This window comes from Vigna radiata, chromosome 8 (assembly GCF_000741045.1).
Source record: "Vigna radiata var. radiata cultivar VC1973A chromosome 8, Vradiata_ver6, whole genome shotgun sequence".
Lineage (NCBI taxonomy): Eukaryota > Viridiplantae > Streptophyta > Magnoliopsida > Fabales > Fabaceae > Vigna > Vigna radiata.
Genome location: NC_028358.1, coordinates 2,606,786 through 2,633,255, shown reverse-complemented (window position 1 = coordinate 2,633,255; position 26,470 = coordinate 2,606,786). Strand labels below are relative to the sequence as shown.

Here is a 26,470-nt window from a genome sequence, read left to right as displayed (position 1 = left end):
CCTATGAAACTTGTTAAACTGATATCATAGACCATTGTATGTTATTTCTTAAATATGTGAGGTATAAACATATTGTGCGTGATAGTAAAAATTGAGTGATCTAATAGCAGTCCGACAATGGGTGGAATAGAAATGTCCAAGAAACAAGAAATATCGCTAGGATAAGCTCTAACCATGTTAAGAAGTAGGGTTTAAGCTTAACTCAACCCCACAAAACCGGCTTGTAAGGTGAGGTTTGCACCTCATTTATATATATTATAAATTAGCCTTATCTGTAGTTGATGTGAGACTTCCAATATAATCTTCTGTAATATTAAGGAAATAATACTTTCCAATAAAATCTTAGATCATGTTATAATTCCCAAGATTTTCGTGAACACATTTAAACAGTCTGGTATACATATATATGTACTAGTTCAAGCTTCAACCTATTTCTAATATGCATTGATCATAAAACACCAAGTGCGTTATATTATTACCTCTTAGCATATTACTTAACTCCCGTAAATCCCTTAAAATGAATGATGTTTCAAACAAAGTCTATGTGCAAAAGATTTTGTCACATGCAATGATTCAAGTTTCCTCCACATTGATTCAATACTCTTCTTTTTTCGCAAATTTCCTAAATGTCTTATACCCAAGACACATAATTATGACACTTATAGGTTTGTTGATCATGTAAATTTTCTCCAAAACAAAAATGTTAACATGTTCACCTACCTCTTTATCATTACAGTATATTCTTGCGATGTCAAGATTTTCATCTTGATTCTCCATAATTTAAAGTCATTCTCATTAGAGAATTTATTATGACGCTAAAACTTGGTGACTATATCTTAATTCTTTATCTTTATTTTTTTTTCATTCCTACAAACGACGTTAATTAATGGATTTCAACAATATTGAAAAGAAACACAAAAAAACAAGAAAGAAGTTGAACTATTGAAGATTCTATACATATAAAACATGTATTGTAGAGTGTACTCCAAATGATTTAACATTATACATAACTGATATATATATATATATATATATATATATATATATATATATATATATTTTAAAACAATTAAAATAAACATTATATCTAAGAGTTTACATGAGATTGATAGTCAAACCATTAGGTGCGTTTCACTATAATGACACACACATTAACTAAATAGAAATATTATAATCCATTTTTAATACAAGTAAACATATATAATAAACAATCTTCTATGTTCATGATCAAATGACCATGATTTTAGATAATATAATCATTGTTATTCAACTTTATATATGTTGAGGTGGATATATGTGAGGTCTATCTCCCTCTAATTTTAGTAATCAGAGACAATTACAATTCTCTTATAATATATATCATACTTCACCACTTCACTATCAATTCCATATTGTTGTCATCTCGGTAAATAAAGTTATCTACCAAATCAATATAAATTCTATTTTCCTTAGCACCTAAAAACTATGAAATCAATATAAATGCCATCTTCCTCAAGCATGTAGAAACTACTATATCACTTGATCATACTCATTTGTAAGATTTATTAAAATGATGAGTTTTTAGAAAGTAATAAATAGAAAAAAGGTTAAAATTTAAAATGGAGAAAAAAATAAGATTAAATATTTTATATTTGCACAAAATATAACTTATCTAAAATTTACTTTCTATATCTTTCTTCTTTTTTTCATGGATTTACTTTTTTTTAACGTAAGTTATTTTACAAGCAATATAAAAACTACAAATATTTGTTAGATAAATAAAACTGATTATTATTCTTTAACCTAAAAATCTTTTCCAACCTACTAGAATCGTGCCATTAGGTTAACCTTGTCGCTTCCATGAAAAACAATAATGTCTAGTTTAATACTAAAGAAAATATATTAATTTTGACACAATAATAATAAATATCAAAGATTAGAAACATAAAATAAAAAGTTATAAGAGTAATTATATTATAATTAGTATTAATTGAGATTTGGTGGCATTTGTATGAGAAGTGAATGAAGAAAGCAAAGAAAAGAGGTCTGGTTAAGTTTGAAAGGTGTGAAGCCTAGTGCTATTGGTACCACACCACACTTTCATTCATTTCATTACCATTACCGTTTTGCAATTCTCATCCTCCTCCAAGTGTGTTTCTTCTCTCCTTCTCTACAATATATATATATATATATATTATATATATATATATATATTATATTATATTATATATATATATATATATATATATATATATATGTGTGTGTGTGTGTATATATATATCTCACACACATATACACAGATGACACAGCACAAACACAGGTCTCACATAACACCAAATCTCATCACCATCATCATCATCATCATCTTGGTCACAATCAGCATCAACAATAACCCCCTCTCTCTCTCTAAATCTCTTCCAATTCGCTCTCCCTCGATCTGTGAATTGTTAATCCGTTTTGGATAAACGAAATTCAATCAACCAGGTCGGATCCTAAGGGAATGAGAGCGTGGTTAGTGGATGAATCTTGTGGAGTCTGAACGGGAAAATGCCTGCGTTACCGAACGGGAATCATCAATTCTGTGCGAATGGATTCTGGTCGAAGAATCGAGACGATGTTGGCTACAATCAACTCCTCAAGGTACTGGATCCAATTTTTGTTTTATTTTTATTTTATTTTGATGTTAATGTTCGTTTTAATTGGTTCCGAGGCTTTTGTTTGTTTTGTTAATTGGTGCTGGATCACTGTTTTGGTATTGGTTGTGACTTGTGACTGTGGTGTTGTTAATGGTGAATGGCTAGACCGTGTATTGGATCTTGCGGGTGAAACAATTCGGTGATTGAATTTATATTTTTGGGGTTGGGATGTGTTATGACTGTTGGATGCAACTGTTTTGTTTTTTCTGATTCGGTTGTTGGTGTTTGACGAGTTGGAATTTGTTTTGATTCTTTATTCACATCACTGTGTGTGAGCGTCTCTGTGCTTGGTGGAGGAATATAAAAAAAGTTAAAATTGATGTTATGTTGCTTGGGTTTGATGTTTCGAGTTGAGCAATATTCTATATGTGCCACTTTGTAAACATGCATTGGCTTGCCCGTGGTTGAGATTCCTGATGCTTTTTAAACTGATGAAATGACGTACCAACGGGTGTACGCAATCACTGAAATTGTGGGAACAAAGGGGGGAAGCAATGAGTGTCCACTAGAACTGGATATTCTTGTTTTGATGATTTGTTTTAAATTATTCATAGGAGAAAGTAGAAAGAATTGACTTACGCAGGTTCCTTTGTACTTATGAGAGGAACTAAATTTTACTTTCTTATTTTTTTCCTAACGGAAATTCTCATGGAGAAATTTATTCAAATACGTCCTTAATTAAAGAGAGAATTTGACATGAGGATGTTTTGTGCATGTCATCTGTTATATTTTCTTTAATTTATTTTTGGATTAAATTACAATTTGTAATGATCTGGATATGTTTTTGCTTTCCTGTGCTGTAGTTTTGGTGTGAGCTGTCACCACAAGCTCGGTTGGAGCTCTTGAGGATAGACAAGCAAACCCTTTTTGAGCATGCACGAAAAAATATGTACTGCTCCAGGTGCAATGGGTTACTTCTTGAAGGATTTCTGCAGATTGTTACATATGGGAAATCTTTGCAACAAGAGGGAGCCGTCGTTCATTTTCCTTGTAGCAGGGCTGGAGGTTTGAAAAATCAAAATAACGGTGGATCATCCATCTGTAATGTGGTCCAGGATGAAATTCAAGATCCAAGTGTCCATCCTTGGGGTGGTTTGACCACAACGCGTGAGGGTGCACTAACACTTCTGGATTGCTACTTGTATTCAAAGTCTCTGAAAGGACTGCAAATTGTAAGTGTTGTTACTTTGAATTTTGTTCTCATGCAGTCCTTTTCCCTATTTGGTAGCTTAACTTTTCCTTATTAGGTATTTGATGGAGCACGAGCTAGGGAACGGGAAAGAGAATTTCTTTATCCAGATGCATGTGGTGGGGGTGGCCGTGGTTGGATAAGCCAAGGAATTGTGAGCTATGGCAGAGGGCATGGGACCAGGGAAACCTGTGCCCTGCACACTGCCAGACTCTCATGTGATACACTGGTGGATTTTTGGGCAGCACTAGGAGATGAGACAAGGCAATCTCTTCTAAGGATGAAGGAAGAGGATTTTATTGAGAGATTAATGTACAGGTGTTTTTGTTAACTTCTCATTCTGTGGTAGACTTAGATAAGTGATAGCTTGTTATCAGTGGATTAATAATATAAATTCTTCTATTAGCGGTAGTGATACAGTTGAAAGTGATATACAAGTGATGAACATATGATGCATGCATCAGAAAGAGCTTAAATATCCTGAATATGGCATCTTCACCACAATCAAATATTGTGTTCCCCTGAGAATTTGGGGAAGAAATTCTTACCATTGGTACACAATTGATTTGCAGTGGATCTGCTATCTGCTAGATGTTAAAAGGTTGAATTGTAAAACACTATCCCAGACATGGAGTTCAGTTAGGTTTGATTAGAACCTTAGTTCAAATTGGTCCTCGAGCTCACCACCAAGGGGGCAGCCAGTGGCTGGATCAGTGTTTCATTAGTTGTCTAAGCCTGTCTCCATTTGAAGGTTTTGTCCTGAATCTTGATTAGGAAAGATTAGACAATAGACAATAGACAATTGTAAAATGAAACCATTACCGTAAATGATTATAGTGCAAGCTAGAATTATGAGCTTGACTTCAACAGCTGTCAAAGAAGAATGATTTAGATTGTTTAAAGGAAAGCCTTCATTTATGATATAACTTAAGGTATTCAGTTGGATTCTAGGGATTTTCTGGACTGTATAAATGAGCGATTGGGTAAGAAATGTGGCTTTGTTAAAAGACTTACAAGTCTAGAAAAGTATTAAGCAAACTCTAGTGGGTCAGGTGAGGACACCTTGACCTCAAAATCAAGGGAGATTAATTGGGGATTGATTCTTTAGAATACATTGGAGCTTGGATGACAAAATATGCTTGTAATATTCCTCTAGTTTTAGTATAAGTTGACGTGTAGGCCAGGATAGTGTGTCATCTAACAGCCTTTTTGTGCTGTCTCTCTTTGTATGTCTAAACTTCCTACTCTTTTGAATTCTTATAACTCTAACCAATTTTTCAACAGGATGTTAGTGTTTCTATGACCAATCAGTTCAGAATTCATGCCTTTCTTCCATTGTTCCTCTCCTCATACCTAAGTTGACTTTGTGCACACTAATGAGTGGATTTCTTTTGTTCCTATTAACTAATCTTCGACCTCCATAATTTAATCAGAATATCAATAATTCCTTAGAAAACTTGTCACCTCATGGGTTCTTCATGCTATGAGACTTAGAAAAGAATAATTTTTTTTTTATTCTTGAGTGAGCTCTTTCCCATCTCTCATACTAATTAAAATACATATCAGCAGTGCTTCCTTAACCTTGGAATGAGTTTATTTTAAACTATTTATGATGCACGCTTTAGGGCTGTCTGTGTAGCATGTCATATATTAGATTTGACTAAAAGGTTACTCCCTTTGGCAGGTTCGATAGCAAGAGATTTTGCAGAGATTGTAGAAGAAATGTTATTCGAGAATTTAAGGAATTAAAAGAGTTGAAGCGCATGCGAAGAGAACCTCGATGCACTAACTGGTTTTGTGTTGCTGATACTACCTTTCAGTACGAGGTGTGACTTCTATATTTGTGTAGTGAATTCTGTTATATTTGGTATTTCAATGAGTTTATACCGGCATTCTTTTGAAAATGTTAGTTTTCAAGCTATTTGAAGGCCAAACTCAATAAATTTGTTCTTGTCAGGTATCTGATGACTCAATTCAAGCTGATTGGCGCCAGACATTTGCTGATACTGTGGGATTGTATCATCACTTTGAGTGGGCTGTGGGAACAACTGAAGGGAAATCTGACATTTTGGAATTTGAAAATGTTGGAATGAATGGATGTGTACAAGTTAGTGGCCTAGATCTTGGTGGTTTGAGTGCATGCTTCATCACCCTCCGAGCATGGAAGCTAGATGGACGCTGTACTGAACATACTGTTAAAGCTAATGCCATAAAGGGTCAAAGGTGTGTACATTGCAGGCTTATTGTTGGGGATGGCTATGTTACAATTACAAAAGGGGAAAGTATTAGAAGATTCTTTGAACATGCCGAAGAGGCAGAAGAAGAAGAGGTAATTAAAGATTCATTAGGGAAACTCATTTTAAAATCATGTATGAGGGACTGTGTCAAAGTTCATTTGTTAATTATGCAACATTTGTCTCTAGGATGACGATCTCATTGATGAAGATGGAAATGAACTTGATGGAGAATGTTCCCGACCCCAAAAACATGCAAAGAGTCCTGAACTTGCACGAGAATTTCTTCTAGATGCCGCCAGTGTTATATTTAAAGAGCAGGCATGTTTTGCTTTATTGTTACTGCTTAATAGTCTGTCTTGATTTCTTATGCTTGTACAAATGAATGAGATGTTTGTATTGGTAAAGTAATAGGATGGTGTTAAGTGTGTTTAACTTACTATTGGACTCTTGTGCTTTCCACACACAATGTTTTCTTTTCTTAATTTTTAGGTCTGGTCTGGTATTTTAGCTTAACAAACGTATATAGTGACAGAAAATTTGAGTATTTACTCGAGTTAATGTTCCTGTGATTTTCTTCTATAACTCCCAGTAGAAGTTGAGAGTTGTGGAATAGTGAACGTTGAAGTCCCATTGATTTTGCTTTGCTGGGCATAAGTATTGTTTGGCTAAATTTCCCCATGAGAGATAATTTGGTACCCCAACTCAAAATATAGAAAATGAACTTGCCATTTAATAAGATAAATGTTTAGATTAATTAATAGCAATGAAAGGATATGTGGTAGGGTTTGGAGGGATCCTGGGTTCAAAATCTGTGATGTCAATGCTTGAAATTTAGCAGTCTACCCGAGAAAGCTATTTGGAACTGTGAAAGTATATTCTTTGGTTGTTTGTATTATTTCGCTATTTGCAGTGACTTTGGTTGTCAAACATGTGCTATATGTGTGTGTTTCTGTCTATCTCGTTTAATTGCTAACCAGGGCTTATTCTTTCAGGTTGAAAAGGCTTTCAGAGAAGGAACAGCACGTCAAAATGCACACAGCATATTCGTTTGTCTTGCTTTGAAACTGCTGGAAGAAAGAGTTCATGTAGCTTGCAAAGAAATCATTACATTAGAAAAACAGGTCTTAATTATTATGCTTTTATTAGGAATAGGCTTAAACAAACTGAACTCCTACATTTTGAGATTTTTAGTTCCAAAATCGTAAACATACGATATTCTTACAGATGAAACTTCTTGAAGAAGAAGAAAAGGAAAAACGTGAAGAAGAAGAACGGAAGGAGCGGAAAAGGACAAAAGAAAGGGAGAAAAAACTTCGGAGAAAGGAAAGACTTAAAGGAAAGGAGAAAGATACAGAAAGGAAGTGTTCTGAATCAATTGATGTTCCTGGATCTCCTGAACTCTCAAAGGACGAATTGTCTCCTGCTGCTGATGTAGAGCAGAATAATTCTATTATAGGCAGTAATTCAATCATTGTAACAGGAGATGATTATCCTAAAATCCAAGATGAAGACTTCACTCGAGAGGGTAGTAATTTGAGAGTACAAGACTACTCTTACGATGACTGTGAGGGAGACATTGCAAATGTGCAACACCACTCTTATGATGATTGTGATGGAGATATTGCAAATGCACAAGACAGGAATGATACTTCTACCGTTGAGCAATCAAAGTTTTATTGTCAAAGACTTAGATATAGGAAAGAATTTCGACTGGATCCGCCAACAAAGTGGTCTGACAGATGCTCTAATGCAGTTGTTTCAGAAAATGGTGTGGTGGTTGGAAGATCAGAGCCAGTACACTGTGAAGATAATTTTGGGATGCATTCCAGAGGAATCAATGGATTGAACAGGCAATCAAGAATAAGTGCTGCAAAATCCAATGGTCGAAATATTGGTCATAAGTGTAGTGAGAGGTTTTATAGTTCCAACGGCTGGGTGAACGACAGATATGATTTTCATTCATGCAGTTGTAATAGTAGAATGAATAGGGTTAGTTGGGAGACAAAACTTGTTAGTAAGTCCGAATCCACAGTAGATTCATCTAAGCAATTTTACCGTGGTAGCAAGTATAATCATGTAGACTTCATGTCCGAGAGTAATGGAAGAACCAAAAGCAGGGTCATCTCAGGTAACTATTCTAGTAGGGATTTGCCTCACTCAAAGAAAGTTTGGGAGCCTATGGAGTCCCACAAGAAGTATGCTCGTAGTAATTCAGACTCTAATGTTACATTGGGGTCCACAGGTCAAGTATTTCAGTTCGATATGGTAAGGTCATCTATCGATGAAATTGGTGGTACAGGTGAAGTTGATTATGTGGATTGTAATTTGAAAAGAAGCGGAGTGGATGAAGGCTATCAGAATGATCTTGATGCTGAAGCTGGAGGATCTTGCAGTTCCACTGAAATTACGTCTGAGGAACCTGGAACATCTCTGATGGGTGGGTCATCCTTGAATAATTCTTCTGATCCCAATCATGGTAGCACTTCTAGTTCTGATAATTGTTCATCATGCCTAAGTGAGGGTGATAACAATACCACCTCTTCAAACCGTGAGAATACAGAATCCTCAACATCTGATTCAGAAGATGCTAGCCAACAATCTGAAGGAAGAGAAAGTTCAACCTGCATTGACAACGGATTGTCTGGTTCTCATGAAGCTGGAATGGAGAAAATTCATAATGCAAATGATGAGGGCTTGACCAGCATGTCAACATTTGGTCCATCCTTGGATGCAGCGAGAGGTGATGTATTGGGGAATCCTGTGGTTAGAATGGCCGCCCATAATTTTGATAATTGTTTTGCCCCTGTTAATGTGTGTTCTCAATCTCAAAGCATGATCCCTCCAGTGCCAAACCAAAATATACAATTTCCAGTGTTTCAGACTCCTTCGGCAGTGGGCTATTACCATCACAATCCAGTTTCATGGCCAGCTACTCCTACAAATGGGTTGGTGCATATCCCGCACCCAAACCCCTACTTATATAGTAGCCCTTTTGGATATGGCTTAAACGAAGATCCGAGATTCTGCTTGCAATATGGTGGCTTACAGCAACCAACACCCTTATTTAACCCTGTTTCCGTTCCAGTTTATCAGCCATTTGCCAGAGCTAAAGGCTTAAATACGGAGGAAGCGATTCGAATGTCTAAGCCAACATCCATGCTTCAAGAGCATCTTAATATATCTACAGTGGGAAGGGTTTCTCTAAGCGGAGCTAATTCACAAAAAGCAGCAATGAATGGGGAAGTTGGAGATGGTAATTATGCCAAGAAACAAGACACTGGTTTCTCCCTGTTTCATTTTGGTGGCCCTGCAGACCTTTCAACATGTCATAAATTGCCTAATGCATCTTCAAATGTAGGAGATTTCAACAAAAAGAGTTTTGTAGACGAAGTTCAGAATGAAAACGAGACGAGTGTGATGGAGGAGTACAACTTGTTTGCGGGAAGTAAATCCTTGAGGTTTTCAATTTTCTAAAAGGTGGCTGTTGATGTCTGTGATTCCTTCAACAACTTGTTTTAGCCCATAGTTTTATTAGTCGATTGTTATCCAATTTGTGCTTTTCTTTGATGTAGAGAAATATTGCGAGTTACCCATTTTGAGATCACAATTCCCCTTTTCAACCAAACCTGCTTCATTATGGAAGCTGTAATGGGAATTTTGAGTGACTTTCGTTAAATGCTCTTTCTCTTTCATTTTTAAATCCTTTTTCTTTTACATCTCCTCTTTTAACCATCTATTCTACCTATTATCATTTCTTAATATTTTTTTTTAAAATTTAACAAATTCTTTTTCATCTCACTTTAACACACTTTTTCTTTTTATTGTTTTTATTATTTAGTAAAGGAAGAGAGTAAAAAAATTGTGATCCTTTAAGAAAGAAAATGTTCATAATGCACTCTTCTATTAATCAAAATGTACATAGTAGAAATAAAATCAAATAAATAAAATAAAATTTATTATTGATTAAAAAGCTTCTAATATATAATAGAATTTGATATATATATTTCAAAATTAAAACTCTTTCAACTATAAAATAAAAGTGACGCTTATTTTTATTATATGGAAGCGTCACTTTTATTTTATAGATAGTCATATTACGAATTTAATTGATATCATAAATTCTAATATCGATAAAATTCACTATCAGAACAATTTCAAGACTATATAATCCAATTATAAAGTGTTCATGTATTCGTTGATAAATCTTTCTAAAACTCAACTAACAACACTACATCTCATATTTTAATATCATTTTTCTTCATCAGCACGTTACAAAAATAAAAATAAAAATATTACTTTATAAAATAAAGATGGCATTATCAAGTTAATGGATATCATAAGTATGAGTTTTAATTGCTGGCAGTAGTAAGTATGAACTATAAATACATAAAAGATTTTATGTAATGAGGAATTCACATATGAACATTTGAAACATGATCACGCATATGCCAAATAGAGAGAACATGCACATCACAACTAATTTTTAAAACAAAAACTCATCAAAATTAAAAGTGCATATTAGTAGGAGCTTGTCTGTAATAGATTTCAAGTTTAATTTAATCTCAAAAAACTAACTTATATAATGAAATTTAGACTCACTTATATATTGACATTATCTCTAATTGATGTAAAATTTTTAACACAATCTTTCATATTAACGTATATACATATTAAATGTGAAACTAGATATTAATTAATGAAGAGTCTTCTCTTCACCTTTCAATTTTTTCTTTGTACTTTCAAAAAATGATATATCATAAATATTTTTTTTTATTAATAACCATCAACGAAGACAAGTTAAAAAATATACTTAACTGATTAACTAAGTGGTTAAAAAATTTATTTTACCGGTATTCGAACATCAGTTAATGTATTTATCTTTTATTTTTTCCTTAACAAAATATCGGTTAAGATTTATTTTTTTTGTTTTACTTAATCCACGTTCGGATGTTGGTTAAGATTTTTTTTAATTTACTTCTTTTTTTTATTTAATAATAATAATAATATTAGTAATAAAAAATATTATTAGTAATAATAATATTACTAAAAATAAATAAAATATATAAAATTTTAAAAACCATAAAAACTTTAATTGGTTTTTGAAAATCTGGTTAATGTTTTTATTTCTTTTTATAAAATATTATTTATTAAAAATAAAACATTTTATAAAATTAAAAAAATATATTAACCGTATTTGGAAATAAGGTTAACATAATTAATTTGATTGAATTATTCATATGTTAACTCTATTTGGAAATGTGTTAATGTATTTTTTTATGTTTTTTTTAAATTTTATAATATATTTCACTTATTTTTTTTAATAGATAATTTTTATAATTAAAAATATTTATATATTTAATTATATAAAAACTATCAAATTAATTAATTATTTATTGTATTAAAAAACAAATTTTTATTATTAAAATTAAATAAATAATTTTTTAATTTAAAATATTAAATTTTAATTTTTTTAATATATTTTATTATTATTATTATTATAAAAACTTTAACTGCGTTCAAATGCTAGTTAAATAATGTGTTCGAAAACCGATTAAGTAAATTCCTTATACAAGAATGCTGATTAAGTAAATTTCTTAGTCAATTTTCGAATACTAGTGGTTATTATTAAAAAGAGTATTTATGGTATTTTGGAGGTGCAGGATGAAAATTGGGAGGTGTGGGGAGAATTGCTCTTAATTGATGGTTTGATAACCGTTCAATATATAATAAAACAATAGATCCAACAAACAATCAATTTCATCATAATAGGATCTAACTCATGAATCTAATATCATTTTAAAAAGTGAATTTTAAACTTAATTTAACCTCACAACACTAGGTTGTAAGGTGAGATTTACACTAACTTGTATATTATACTATAAATTAATTTTATGTTTGGTTGATGTAAAACTTCCAATTACCTATAGTAAAACTCACCAAATTTCCTCGTGGACTGATTGTTAAACATATGTGCAACAACAAAATTCACGAGGAAATCATTTCATTTCAAGTATAAATCGGAGACATAAAGAAGTTGTATCGTAAAAAACCTTAGTTTCTAAAGGTTTATAATGCGTAGTTTAACACCAATAAAAGGCAGATAGTTTAAGATAGACAATTATATAGCCAAAATAACAAAGAAACCTAAATGTGGGCATAAATTTCACATTGAGTAAAAATAAGAAATTAAGCACTTCTTAAGGATGATGATAAAAAAAAAAGAAACCTATTGTCTTTAAAGTTTAGTTTGTAGATAGTATCAATTCCTTATGTGAGATGAATTTATGTGATCGAAAAGTCTCACATTGAATATAAAAAAAAATTGAATATCATGTAAAGATGAAGATGTATAAACTTATTTTTTTTTATTATATTCTGTTGTTAGTTACTCTTGTTAATTTTTTTAATTATATATTATGTTATGTTTTCTTTATTGGAATAATAGATTGAGGAACTACTATGTTATGTTTGTTTTAGCACTTTAGAAGATGAATACGTTTATCTACCAAGCTGAAATGGTGTAGCTATTACGCTGCTTAAAGACTGGGAACATTCTATCACTGACGTCTAATTTGAGTGTCGGAGTACCTTTTCAAGTATCCCGGCAAGAGCTTGAAGATCACCGGACGGTCAAGGTTAAAACGAAACGTACGGTCAAGATCCAGGAAAGGCGATCAGAAAGTGAGAAAACCACGTCAATTGAGGTTAGTCCTTTCAATCCCAAAATTATCACCGAAACAATTTTGTTGGTCATGATTGCAAATTCCAATTTTATATGAGCAAAAGAGATGACAAGTGAAAAGTAGTTTAGAAGAGAGAAGCTACACAACGCAACAAAAGAGTGAATCCACCTAGTAAAATTGATATTAAGCTCAATAATCTGTGTATCACTACCGTCAACCGTTTCTCTTATGCAGCTCAATAATCTATGTCGTATCACCAAGTAACATATGATGTTCCCCGAAAACCCTAATCAACATCTTCCAAAAAATAACATTAATCATTGATAGAAAAATAATTCTGACAATATCAATTACAGAATATTCTCTACCAATATTGATTGAAAACTCAAATTTGCTTAAAATTAAAATTAAAAAAAAAAAATCAGTAACATCAATAAAAGATTCATAACTAATATTGAGTAAAGAAAAGTTTATCATCATTTGTCGATCTATATTAGTAAATAAAAAACTTTGATCAACATAACTAAGAAATATATTTTATCATGAAACATTTTAAATTTTTTAAATTTCAAATTATTAAAACGCTACAATGTGGCAAAAAGAAATTATGGAGGTGAAAGTAAAAGAGTTGGTTTTGTTTTAAGGGGAAAAAATCATTAAGATAGGTAGGAGGGAAGCAATCATCATTCGTATACACAAACTGGGTTGGAAACCCCTTTTCATGGACGAATGCCAAAAACCAGACTTTCCTGATCCCACTCTCTTTCTAATCCTCTCCAATTGTCGTAATGGATAGTAACTCAAACTCACTAACACAGTGTCAAACATCAGTTTCAGCTCCCTGTGACTTTTTTAGCTTAGCTACAAGAACCCACATGTTGGCAAGTTCATTTTCCAGGTATGCTTCTCTTTGCTTTGATTCTTCAATCGTCCTTTGAAGCTCGGCTTCTTTGTGATCCCTGTCTAAAAGAGCAGCTTCGTATGAAAGTTCCCTTTCTTTACTCAAGGCCAGTTCTCTCTTTATATCAGAGTTTAATCCACCCTGATCATTTCTTCTAACATGACTTTCTCTTTTTCCACTTCGGACTGTTCCAGTTCCACTATTTCTACGTTGGGCAGGAGAGTTCTTCAATACAGCCTGCTCAGCCAATAATCTCTCATTCTGGTTCATTAGTTTCGCAACTTCTTCTGACAACGCCTTAAGCTCAACGGCAGCAGCAGAAGCTAGGTCTTTAGCATATGAACTCTCTTCTGCCAGTTTATGATTCCGAAGTTCTAGCTGTTCTTTTGATTCTGTTATCTCCGCCAACTTCTGCTTCAGCTCTTCTATCTCGCTTGCCTAACCAATTGTACAGTTAAGTGGAAATAATAGCTTGAATATATGATAAATACTAAATGTAAATGTTAGTTGATGATGGTAATATAAAGAACTGCACCACTAGAACGGATGGCAAGTACTGGCGATTTTTCATATAGTAGACGCTTCCTATCTGTCTAATTGTATTTTCTTCCCCTTGACTGTAAGGAAGTTCGAAGTGAAAACTTTAAATCAAGTCACGAGTTTAGTTTGCTCTTTGATGTTAAAATTCCTTTGGTATCAGATGACTCCCACAACAAGGAAGAAGTTTCGGAAGTATAGCGGTTCAATGATGACGAAAACTGTGGGATGAATTTCATTACCAAAAATGGAAAGAAGAAAACTGATATGGTATATAGTAACTAACACGCATATTTTGCGTGGAAGGTTTTAGAAAACCTAAACAAGATTGGGTGCTGACATGGTCAATATTTCTATTCAAAAACACATTTATGCTAGTTTTATGTTTATGGAATGACAAATGGTTTTGGATTAATGTGAAATTATAGTGCTAATTATAACACTCCCGGAGTGGAATGTGACACTAAGAAATCTAACGGGATTAGCCTGTCCAAACTATAATAGCACCACTCAATGTAGATTCCACAAGGAAGAAAAAATATACCTGCTGTTGCAAAAGAATTTTTTCATTAGAATTGTTTATCGTGGCAGTTTCCTTTTCAAGGTAAGGTTCATCATGGTAGCCTTTGGTTACAGAGCAATGTTGAGAATGATTGGATATAGGCCTTAAGTTTCTCAACTCCAGTGCATCTGCAAGCTGCTGTTTCAGAGAGCCAACTGTTTCTTGAAGGCTTTCACATTCACGGATCTGAGAATGCCAAATTTTTTGCTTAGCTAATAACACAAAAACAAGACTGCAAGAAATTTCGTACAAAATTATTTAGGCATTTTCACCTTCTGATTAAGCTGTTCTTGGATTATATGGTTATCTGCTATTTTGACCTGAATTAGAAAAAAGGTTAGGCGACGCAGGACTAATAAGAAAACAATGCATGTTTATTGTGGAAGTTACACTGCATATATGCTAATAATATAATCAGAGCAACGCCTTCTTGGGTGATCAGACCATGGCTTTTACAAAAACAATTATAATAACTTTATTATACCTATTTTTGTTCTGATTTGAAAAACACTAACTCTGGTTACAAACTAAAAACTGATTTAAATTTAAACTATCAAAAAGCTCCACAAGAAGACATATTGAGTGTTGAATACCAATTAAAGACTAAAAAATAGCAAGATTTATATATGGTCACCTCCAGTTCAAAGGATTTTTCATTTAATTGTGTCATTAACTCGGTGAGATTCTGCAGGACAAAGCAACCAGCATTGAATTAGAGAAGTAACAAGTGAAACAAAAGCAACAATGATGTCACATGAACATACTGGCGATACCTTTGATTCATCCAACTTATCTGAGGCAATGATAGAATCAGCAATTTGCTTTTGCAGAAAATTTATTTGTTCCTTCTTAGCCCTAATTTCATCTTTTAACCTTTCCATCTCCACCTAGGTATAAATTAAGCACAAAAAGATCAACTTTCGGATATACTTCCATATTAGTGAAAGTTATCATACTAGTCAAGACAAAAATTGATTTTGAAATAGTAACGTACATGAATCTGATCCATTGGAGGGTTTCTTGCAGCTTCCTGAGACAATCTCTTCAAAGTACTTGAATGAAGAGCTACTTCTTCTGACAGAATCTTTTGTTGCTCCCTCAATAGATCAATCTCATCAATTGATTTAACGCTTATCTACAAATTAGAAGAAAAAAACTATAATCTAGCAAGGAAAAAGTATATATGGCCATAGCATACAAAAACTGATCACATCTCTAGCAAGAACTTCAATAACTTAAATGTACATATCCATATTTCATCAATTTGGATTACGACAAAAAAGGGATAGGTTCCCACAAATAAAGTACTATAAGAAAGATTCATCAAACTGGACTTAACAAATGACTATACTACTCTTTTAGCTAGCTAAGTCTACCACTTGCCCAGATATGCAAAAGGATCAATAGATAAAAATCATTACAATACTAGAATCTGGCCACAAACCAAATAAACAATGTTTGACAATATTCATCACTCAGGAATAAAAAATAAAAATTTACTTCAAAATTTTATCACAAATTTTAACTAAGTAAAAAGTTGGATACTAAAAATATGTGATTCCACATCTATATGTGCCTGTGCGCAATGCTACTGAAACTGAGATATGTTTAGGTGATTTTTCAGAGTATTGAAATGACTTACAAATTGCTTAATGGGTTTTGGCAAACAAAGCGAATGTGAGATTTTTGAAATGCCAGCTCTGTTAGCATTAATTTATTTAGATTATAACGTAAATCTTTCATCAATTATTTCACCAAAATAATCAAATTCAAATGACATAGGAAATAGCATTTTTCTCAAGCTGCAGAAAGAAACAATAAAAGCAGTCAAGAACATACCAAAGGTGTCTCTTGTCCCAATACTCTATCCTCATGAATTTCTTTGTCCTCTCTTGATGATACGAAATCTGCCGATGGAGAGCTTTGTGCAGGTAGAGAATGGGAATGTCTGGACTCTGCACGATTACCACTTTCTGCAAGAGGAGTAGAAGGTGTGCTAACAGACTTTGTTCCACATGATTTATCACTGGTGCCTGAAAAGGCACTTAACCCAGTATCTCGTTTCTGAATAAAAGAAAAAATAGTGAAATGCAGGAACTTGAAGAAACAGGACTTTAACATATTATAATACAACAAAATAAATCCATTATACCACTTTGAGAAATATCAGTTGGACAAAGAACTTCCAAATGTAACAAAGAAATGTTATATGGCTAAATCATGATTAAAATATTTGCTAGAAAGTTAAACTCGGGTTACAAATGCATGGCTGCACAGAAGGCTTAAACTCTTGCATGATTATATGCAGCCAACAAAGTTCAGGAATGATAATTAAAATTCTCAATTGTGAAGTATAACCAACAAAATGAACTTCAAATTAATTCCTGATCAAGAAAAAAGTGCTTTCAAAATTTCAATTAGAATGAGAAATAATAAACATCAATCAGAGGCAAAAATGACAAACTTAAGAACACACAATCACGATTTCACAACTAAGGGGAAACCAAAATAAAAATCAATAGGAGAGTATTATTAAGTAAAGTAAAGAAATAATAAATCTAAATGAATCTGATTTAAAACTGTTAGATATAATGTACTTAGACTTCTTAATATTTCTATGATATCCTCATACAAACCATAAATTAATATTTAGTTAATAAATATTTGTTACAATTTTACAAACTCTACTCTAACGCATTCACAATTAACAATTATATTTCCCAATTTTTTTCAAAACAAAAACCAAGCATCTTAAAAATAAATTAAAAAAATAACATTAAAATCTCGTGCCAGCATTGCACGATTTTAGGCAAACATATGAACCAGTGAAGTCATGTGATGTTAAAAATAAATTAAAAAAATAACATTAAAATCTCGTGCCAGCATTGCACGATTTTAGGCAAACATATGAACCAGTGAAGTCATGTGATGATCTCACGACTTCAGCACAAAATTATAAACACCAAAGTCATATCATCTATGAACGACATCAACTAAATGAAAAATACACTAAAGTAGTCAAGACCCTGCGCGACTTCAATATTACTCAAGTTTTGAAGAATTTGCCTCATGCCTCCATGACTTTAGGTCAAACAAAGAGGCACAGAAGTTTTTCACATCTTGCGCAACTTTACTTAAGCATAATTAGTTATAGTTGAAATCACCGTTAACCCTCATGACTTCATCAATAACATAGAAGTCGTGCTATGCGTACATGACTTTAGTTCCCCAAGTCAAAAGTCGTGTCATTTGTTGACAACTTTTTCACAAGGAAGTCGTGCTATGCGCACATGACTTCAGCTCCCCAAGTCAAAAGTTGTGTCGTTTGTTTACAACTTTTTCACTATGAAGTCGTACCAGATTGACACGACTTGTCTCTATCTGTAATTTTTTTAAAAAGTTACCCAAATCCACAATTTACAGAATGAATTGCCCCATGTCCGTAAAAAAAAAAATATCAATTTAGGCAATGTTTAAATAAATTTCTCAAAAAGAAAAATAATGAGAAAAAATTATCAATTCAACCACCCTACTGCGGTATCATTCTAGCAATACACATCTATCATACACTAGTATTGACTTTTCTTTTCATTTATGTTTTAAGAAGCGCACTTTATAGTTCTTTATTTTCCTTTAAGAACGCTAGTTTTTCATACAAGCTTAAAGCTTTGTAAGCTTTAGCTTGAGAGTGAGAATATTCACCACAGATTAAGATAATTCTTTTAGTTTTTACAAAGCATATATAGATAGTAAAGTTAACATAGGAATCAAAAGACAAATTACCCGCATCTTCAACCAATTTAGTAACCCATGTTTCTTTGTCTTTTTCTCCTCCTTATAAGAATCATCAGCTGTTTCCACATTCCCCTCTAAATTAACATGCAGATCAGTGTTCTCGTCGTCTGAGATTAAATCCCTTCTTTTGTATGGAAGGTATGCCAACTATAGACAAAATTGATAATTAGAAAAATGTATATACGAGTAAATAAGTAAGCAGTGTATCGTCATCTTATGTTAATTGTAAAACAACAATTTCAATTCTTGGCATTAGAGAAGAAAAAATTGAGAAAGCTAATCTAAAAAGAGAAATACCTCTTCTTCCCCAAAAGAATGTCTTCTACGAGGACCAGGACGGTTAGAAAATCTAGTTGAATGTGATGGTTTAGTGGAGACCAAAATTAACTTAGTCAAACGTTGAATTCTTCCTAATAAAGCAGCTTTAGCATCTTCTTCTTCCTCCAATCTTGATTGCAACTTGACTTGACCATCTTCTAGCTTTATACATCACACAAGAATTGGTAACTATTTAAAGTCTAAATATTGAATTTTGTAGAATAACAATGAACTCAATATGAAGGAAGAAGTTTAGCTCAAAATAATTTCACCTATAATTAATTACAGCTTTTCCAATTCCACCTATAATTATAATATAGTTTAGAGCGAAAAAAATTTAAAAACTAATTACCTATATTTCCTTTATGATCAATATCTAGAAAAAATTTATAGAAAAATCACATTCTGAAAACCATCTTTAAGCCAAGAAAAGATACCAGAAAAAAAAAAAAGTCTAATAATATAACATCATCTACCTTTTGTTTTAGGAGCACAAAGTCAACTTCATCAGTTTCTTTCGGTTGAAGAGAGACAACACCCCGCTTCATTTGCTCCAATTCTTCCTTTAAGCGCTGAATTTCATACTGGTATTTCTTGATAAGTGACTTTTCATCAATTATCTGTAGACTCAATTTAACATGTAAATTAGTTAAGGGAGCAGAGATGATGTCATTACAGGATGTGATTCCCAGATAGAAGGATTTCATTAAAAGAAAAACATCAAATAAAAGAGACTTCTAATCTTTTTTAAATGTTTACAGCGTATAATTCCTCAAGAAATGCAAGAGGCAGGTCAACAAAGTTAAAAGTCAAGAAAATGTTGTTTCAAAACTACATGAAATGGCTTTCGACTGAATTCAAAGCAACTCATTCCAACTAGATACTGCTTCCAACAACATAGAAAATCTTCTAAAATACCACCCCACATAAATTCTTCATGTTTAAATTACTTGCAACCAGTTTCAATTAAGCACTCTGGCATGCAGCTAGACACGTCTCAAATGGATAAGGTTCTCTGGACATGTACCCACAGCACAGTAGGTAATAATACAGGTAATATTCAAGCAATCCACTACTAGGGGATACCCTAGGTAAATTTTAATATTCTAATTGACAGAAACTTCATGAAATTATTTCCCTATTCTCAAGAATAACTTCATCTTAAGGTTGGCTTTGAATCAAAGATTGACCACCACGAGGAGAGATCACACAACAGGTTTACAAGTGGAGTGTTGCATGTGTGAGTGTTTTACTTAGTAGGCTGATTGAATACAGTGCATATTGTACTTTGCATTGTACAAAGGGACCATGCTAATAATACCCTGATTAGGAGAAGCATTTGCATTTTGTACTGTGCAGTTGTATAGAAATAAAATTCTAACAAAAAAAACCTTCAATATACCGTGTTTTGAGCTGCTTGTATTTCAACGTGCTTTGCCCGGTGAGCAAACTTCAAAGTATTATGTGTCTCTTCAGCATTACTTGATGAAGGTGTTACCGTGCAAATGAGCTGTATTTTAAATGACAGCAAAATGTAAGAATAGCCGTGTTTCATGTTTTGTGCCACAAAGATCAGCATAGTAATATTTATTTTAATAAAATAATCACATTTCTGAATATCTATACAAAAGTAAAGCCTTACAGATATACGTCCATGACCACTGAGAGAAGACTGAAGTAGTCTAGTCAATTTGGAGTCCCTGTAAGGTATATGACTAGCTCTGCCTTCAGTCAATTTTGAAATAACCTGCACAATGAATTAATCACACTTCATAAAGCTAAAAAGAATTGCAGATTAAGGACAACCTTATATATGTACAGGTTTTGGATGAAAAACATGTACTGAGTAAACATGTCGAAAGGATGAGTGACAAAACAAGCCATGGAGGATGATATTGCTCTAGTACCATGTTGAAAAGAGAAAAACTAAGAAAAAATGTAATGAATTTCGTGTCTTAGATACAAACATGAGTATAATGAAGAGGGGATACAGTAGGGAACAAAATCAATATCTAATGATGCAAAAATAGTTGGCAAGATATTTCCCTATTAAATCATATCACATCTCCCTATTTAATGTAATCAAATAATATTTCTAACACATATTAATGCAAAGAAGAAGTCCAAATCCTAGAAGAATATAGAAAAAGGAAGGTGTTTGAAGGTAATGGGAGTACTAAGAAATGGACTTTAAGTCTAACTCGATCCTACAAAACCGGTTTGTAAGATGACGTTTGCACCCACTTACATACTCTAAACTAGCCTTATCTCTAGTCGATGTAAAACTTCCAACACACCTTCCTCATGTCAAGGTATATATATCTTGAGTGTGGAACTAAACATTAATAGATGGTCCAATAGTAGCCCAATAGGGAGTGGAACAATATGCCCAACAAACAATAAATCTCACTAGAATAGGCTTTAACAATGGTTTTAATACCATGTTAAGAAATAGACTTTAAGTCTAACTCAACTCCACAAAACCGGCTTGTAAAGTGAGATTATACTCGCTTATATACTCTAAACCGGTCTTATCTCTAGTCGATGTAGGACTTCCAACAGAGACCAATGGTAAAAGAAAGAAAGGAGGATGTATGATACGTCAACTGATGAACTACACACACAAGGACCTAAGCAAAAAAGGTAAAGAAATAGGATAAATGGAAATAGAGTAAAAATGAGAAAGATAGAAAGAGCAACATAAATAAGGGACTAAGAGTGCAAAAGTATTGGTTGGGGGGAACTCGCTTATTCATTCTCTCCTTTGTATCTCTATCCTACCTAGCAAACCCATTTAATTCCATCATCCTTATTTACATCGCCTCTCCTTAAACCAAACAACCATTGTTGTTGCTCCAGATTTCCTCTCCATATTTGCAATCAATGCAATTGAATCTTGATGATATTGTTTGGGAAAACAGGATCAAATGATGCTCTCATGGTTGCAATCATCTTTGTCATCTAAGATTCTCATGAGTTTTTTAGGTTGCATACACACCTCTAAGAACTTTGAGAAAAATTTCATAACCGTTTTCAGAAGTGAACTCCTCAGCAAGCACTACAACTGCAAACATGATGATGACCTAATAGCCTAAACTTGAGAGAGTTAGTTCAAGACATGGTCTCAAATCCTTAATGTCGAGGTGATCTAGACTTGAATACTCGACTTCCTTCTTCTTCTAATGAAAACTTGAATTTCAGCATAAGTTAGGTGAGAATGCATTATCAATATTTCAAGTCCAACAAGCTCGTTTAAGGGGTTTGTTAGAGATGTAATAGAAATCCATTCATGTATTTTCACCTAATTGCTTAAACTTGTGAGTTAGTTGATTCTAGACACGTTATCTTTTAAATTGTCAAGTTTTGGTGGATTCAATATTTAAACAGATGGCTGATTTAACTTATTCTGGTATTTTTCTATCTCATTTCAGTACATTCTAGGCTAGTTCATGATTGACAATAACAAATGAATAACTAGACAACAACAAAAAAATAAAAAGAAATCCAACAGACACAGAACATTGTGCAAAATTTAGTGAAAAAACACAGATATCTCAAATAAAACAGAGAGAAACTGATAGAACCAGCTAACAGATTTTGAGATCTCACAGTTCCGAGAGTTAGAAGACTTTTATTGATGTAAGATCCTTCTCTCCTTCTCATGCCAGTTGTTTCAGCCCTTGAGCTCTCAGAACCTGCCAGATCGATGAGGTTCTGCATATATAAGTAAAATATATTTTTCAAAAGAAAAGTAAGTTACAATAGCAAATTGTAAGGCATGAATAATAAAAGAAGTTAAATATTGCAATATAACATCTGTGAATGAGAAGGAATGGGAAATATTTTCTAAAACACAATTCAATAATTACCAATTGAGACAGTGCTACTGCTTGTCCTTCACTATTTTCACCACATGGACTACTCTCTACAGTCTGTCACAAGACAGCCAAAAGTTGAAACAGTAAAATCATCTCTTCATAAAACCAACTCTTAACATATGAAGGAAAAGAAAATGTCAAGAATAAGGAGTATTATAAAAAAGCTTTGGAATTTGGATGAGTCATCAAGAGTTGCTCCAATGTAACTCGATCAAGTAATGTGTGCAGGAACAGAATACTAATTACAGGGCTGCATTAAAAGCTTACATGAAAGTATGTGTCAAGATGTAAACACACAGAACAAGTATCAATGTCAATATATCTAGGACACAATAAAAGAAATTTGATACCAATTAAATATATATATATATATATATATATATATATATATATATATATTATCAACCCTATAATGTATCACAAACCCACCAGGGAAAATATTGTATGGCTCCTGCTGCTGAGTAGGTTGAAGTTTGTGGACCCAACATGTCTGTGCTCTGTTATCAAATTAAATAACATAACTTAGCAGTGGCACACCAAGTAGTGTTATAGAGGAATCCAATTCACAAGATCATTAACACGACAGGTTAAACAGGTTTGATTAGGATTTACAAACCACCCACCCATAAGCCTCATATGTGTTGTATACTTTGTGTTAAGTGAGAATACCATATTAAAAATTGTCCATCAATATGCTTAGTATTTTAAATGCATAACAAATTTTACAAAAGAAAACTATCAAACAAAGTGATAGGAACAGAACTTATAATGGAACATTAATAGGGAAAATTGCAGAGAAAAGTGTTTTGGTTGCAAAGGGAAAATGCAGTAGATAGAGAACTAGGAATAAAGATGTAGAAGAGAAACTCGTTTGCCCATTTGCAAAAACCACCCAAAACTACCCAAATTGATTCCCTAACTCTCATTTTCCCCCTCTTCCCATTAACCATCAGTCAGCCTCTATCTTTACTTCAATGCCTCCCACACTTCTTGCCACATGAAAATTTGTTACAGCCTGTGCAAGTCCCTCTAGTGCCCTTACCCATATTGTTGTCTATGACAAAGCAATGAAAATGTGTTCTCTCTTATGGGTCTTAACAGTGATAATTTAAAAATTACATAAACTCCAAAAACTATCCACTAAAGAAACAAGCAGAAAACAAAATATGACTTCTATAAAGTATGCAAACCAACAAACAAACTAGAACAATTCAGAAGAAAAAATAGCTGGCATATATACCTTCTCCGGCTGCTATAAGGGATAGTGCATGAGCAGGGGAGAGTACAACCTCTTCCTTTATTCCCTCAACGAAGGTTCCCTACATTTTAATCAACATGTCAAACTTAGAGGGGGAAATTTAGAGAAAGAGAGAACAGAATCTTTCCAGAGAGAATTTAATGAATGGTAGTGCTTCTGTTTGAATATATGAAGTATCCAATAATATACTTATTGCATCTTAAAATATCTTATGATTGTTTTTTAAAACTTATCACCATTATCTATTAGGATCTTACCATATTTAGATATCTCATGATTAGGTTCCTATTTAGTTAGGACTACGATCTACATAAAGAAGGTTTGGTCGGTGCTCCCATTTCCATTGTTTACGTGATCTGCAGGGAATCTTTATCATCCATCACTTGGTCAAACAGGTTATGGGATGGGGAGAAGTGTTGGAAAATCCCATATAGTTTGTCTAGAGTACTAGGGTGCAGTGAACACCCATCGGGCAACTTTACTTAATATAAATTTATTTTAAGATGGAATCCAATATAGGGGAATGCTAGAAATTTAAACATAAAACCATTTTGCATCTTCACTTACAAGCTTAAGATTTAGGGATAGATGGTTCATGACAAGTTATGATATCAAATCCTCCATAACCAAGTGCTCTAGAGTTATGACATCCCAAATTTCTAATAAAAAGGATTAATTTCAACACAAGGTGGACCCATGGACTGTCCATATACATTAACACCAAAGGACTCTTGTATAAGCGGTGTTAGAAATATTAATATAAAATCATTAATGTATTCATTCATCTTCACCTAACAGATTAGAAATTGGAATAGATTGTTCATGACAAATTCATTATTCAAAAGTACGTAGGACATAGGTAAATCAAGATATCTATACACGCACACCTATACATACATATATACAAGTTATAAATAGAATTCGTGGAGACTGGAGACTATTTCCCAATCTAATATTAATTTAGGGAACTTTTCATACACCAATACCCACGACTACAAAATTCATTTCATCATGTGATGAACATACTACATTCTAAGTGCACTAACTATTATTATTTCCAGCAAGCTTGTTACAAATTATTTTTTCAATAATATAAGCACTAGAACAAAGATAGGGTAACAAAATAGTATCTGGGAAAGCCACATGACCAGGACAATTATCTGGGAAAGCTGCAGCAGGACCAAGATAATTATATATGAAAGCAGTGAGACTAGAATGATTATCTATGAAAGCCACAAGATCAGGATGCACCATGTACTGAGACAAGGACTACCTATGTCCAAAGCATAAGACAAAGCCCAATCATACTCCCACTTTCTCCCTCTTAACGTAATAACAGCAAAAGCAGCCTAGAAAGGAAAACAACCATGATGCTGTGCATCACAAATAAGAAAAAAAGAAAATGAATAGATGGGGAGGATAATCAGAATTCCTTCTTTGCCTTGAACCTGATGCATTAATTGCAACTCCCGCATTTGTAGTTGATATCTTTTGTTTTAATTTATTATGAATCTCTAAATATGCTGCAGCAGAATGTTTCTCATTTGCTCTTATAACCAAAGTAGCACAAACAACATTGAAAAGAAAACTTCAACGACCAACAATTATTTATAAGATCAAGAGAAACCTTTCCTGGAATCCATGACTGCATGCACTACTAAATCAGAAAGATTAAAAGTGACAAGAAGTAAAGGGAATTGTCGTTAATGACCCGATGATATGGTATCCCTCTAATATCAAGGAGAGATTTAGAGAGGGAGAGAGAAGATAAAATATTTAGAGAGGATTTAAGAAATGCTATATTATTCAGTAAAATGTAGTGCATAGGTAATGCAAGACATCCATATATGTAGGTTCTTAATTTAGTGGAGACTCTTTCCTATGCTACTATTAATTAAGTGCAAATTCTTGAACACTAATACCAATGAGTACTAAATGCATCCTGTGCAGCATGGACATACTATTTTCTATGTGAATTAACAGAACATGTAAATCTCACAAGTTCTCTTTCAAAATATTATTGACTAGTCTTAATATTATGAGGGTTCGTGTTAGAAAGTAGATTGTAAGTTTAACTCAACTTCACAAAATCAGTTTGTAAAATAAGGTTTGCAACCACTTATATACAATAATTTGGTCATATTTTAAGTTAATGTGAGACCTACAACACATCCCCTCATGCTGAGGATTGGATACCTCGAGCATGAGACTAGATATTCATAGATGGTCAGATAGCGACCTAATAGCAAGTAGCCTAATAGACCCCACAAACCTTGCTAGTATAGTGTTAGACCATTAAAGGTCTATACAAGGAAGAATAAAAGAGGAGTCAGCTAAACACGTGTAAGGAGAGTAGGGAGCAAGGCAAACACGTAGGGGGTGAGACAAACACGTGTTAGGAGCAAGGTGGGTTACGGGTTGTTAGAAGAGAGAGAGA

General features: G+C 33.1%; 2 protein-coding genes across 6 annotated transcripts in view; one reads left to right on the top strand and one right to left on the bottom strand.

Annotated features, from left to right (window-relative positions):
* Positions 1–2,272: 2,272 nt before the first annotated feature.
* On the top strand, positions 2,273–9,817 carry LOC106772159. 2 transcript variants are annotated; one of them, XM_014658369.2, is made up of 8 exons: positions 2,273–2,619; positions 3,479–3,847; positions 3,923–4,176; positions 5,549–5,690; positions 5,822–6,193; positions 6,288–6,419; positions 7,094–7,222; positions 7,326–9,817. In XM_014658369.2, the coding sequence occupies exons 1-8, from the start codon at positions 2,527–2,529 to the stop codon at positions 9,573–9,575; spliced, it is 3,741 nt and encodes a 1,246-aa protein (XP_014513855.1). In that variant the 5' UTR covers positions 2,273–2,526; the 3' UTR covers positions 9,576–9,817. The 2 variants fall into 2 exon arrangements, with proteins under 2 accessions (XP_014513855.1, XP_014513854.1); XM_014658368.2 differs by having other exon boundaries at positions 3,923–4,182.
* Positions 9,818–13,400: 3,583 nt separating this feature from the next.
* LOC106772021 (kinesin-like protein KIN-7K, chloroplastic) overlaps positions 13,401–26,470 on the bottom strand; it is a 26,129-nt gene continuing 13,059 nt past the window's right edge. For all 4 annotated transcript variants that reach the window (XM_014658131.2, XM_014658132.2, XM_014658130.2 and 1 more), the window contains 16 exons: positions 24,016–24,094; positions 23,205–23,272; positions 22,767–22,829; positions 22,507–22,611; positions 20,540–20,644; positions 20,300–20,407; positions 19,374–19,517; positions 18,877–19,059; positions 18,568–18,726; positions 16,624–16,848; positions 15,779–15,919; positions 15,558–15,671; positions 15,419–15,469; positions 15,057–15,104; positions 14,767–14,970; positions 13,401–14,123 (listed from right to left, as the gene is read on the bottom strand). In XM_014658131.2, coding sequence (XP_014513617.1) covers positions 13,605–14,123; positions 14,767–14,970; positions 15,057–15,104; positions 15,419–15,469; positions 15,558–15,671; positions 15,779–15,919; positions 16,624–16,848; positions 18,568–18,726; positions 18,877–19,059; positions 19,374–19,517; positions 20,300–20,407; positions 20,540–20,644; positions 22,507–22,611; positions 22,767–22,829; positions 23,205–23,272; positions 24,016–24,094 — 2,316 coding nt within the window. In that variant the 3' untranslated portion in view covers positions 13,401–13,604. The remainder of the gene's footprint in view (positions 14,124–14,766; positions 14,971–15,056; positions 15,105–15,418; positions 15,470–15,557; positions 15,672–15,778; positions 15,920–16,623; positions 16,849–18,567; positions 18,727–18,876; positions 19,060–19,373; positions 19,518–20,299; positions 20,408–20,539; positions 20,645–22,506; positions 22,612–22,766; positions 22,830–23,204; positions 23,273–24,015; positions 24,095–26,470) is intronic.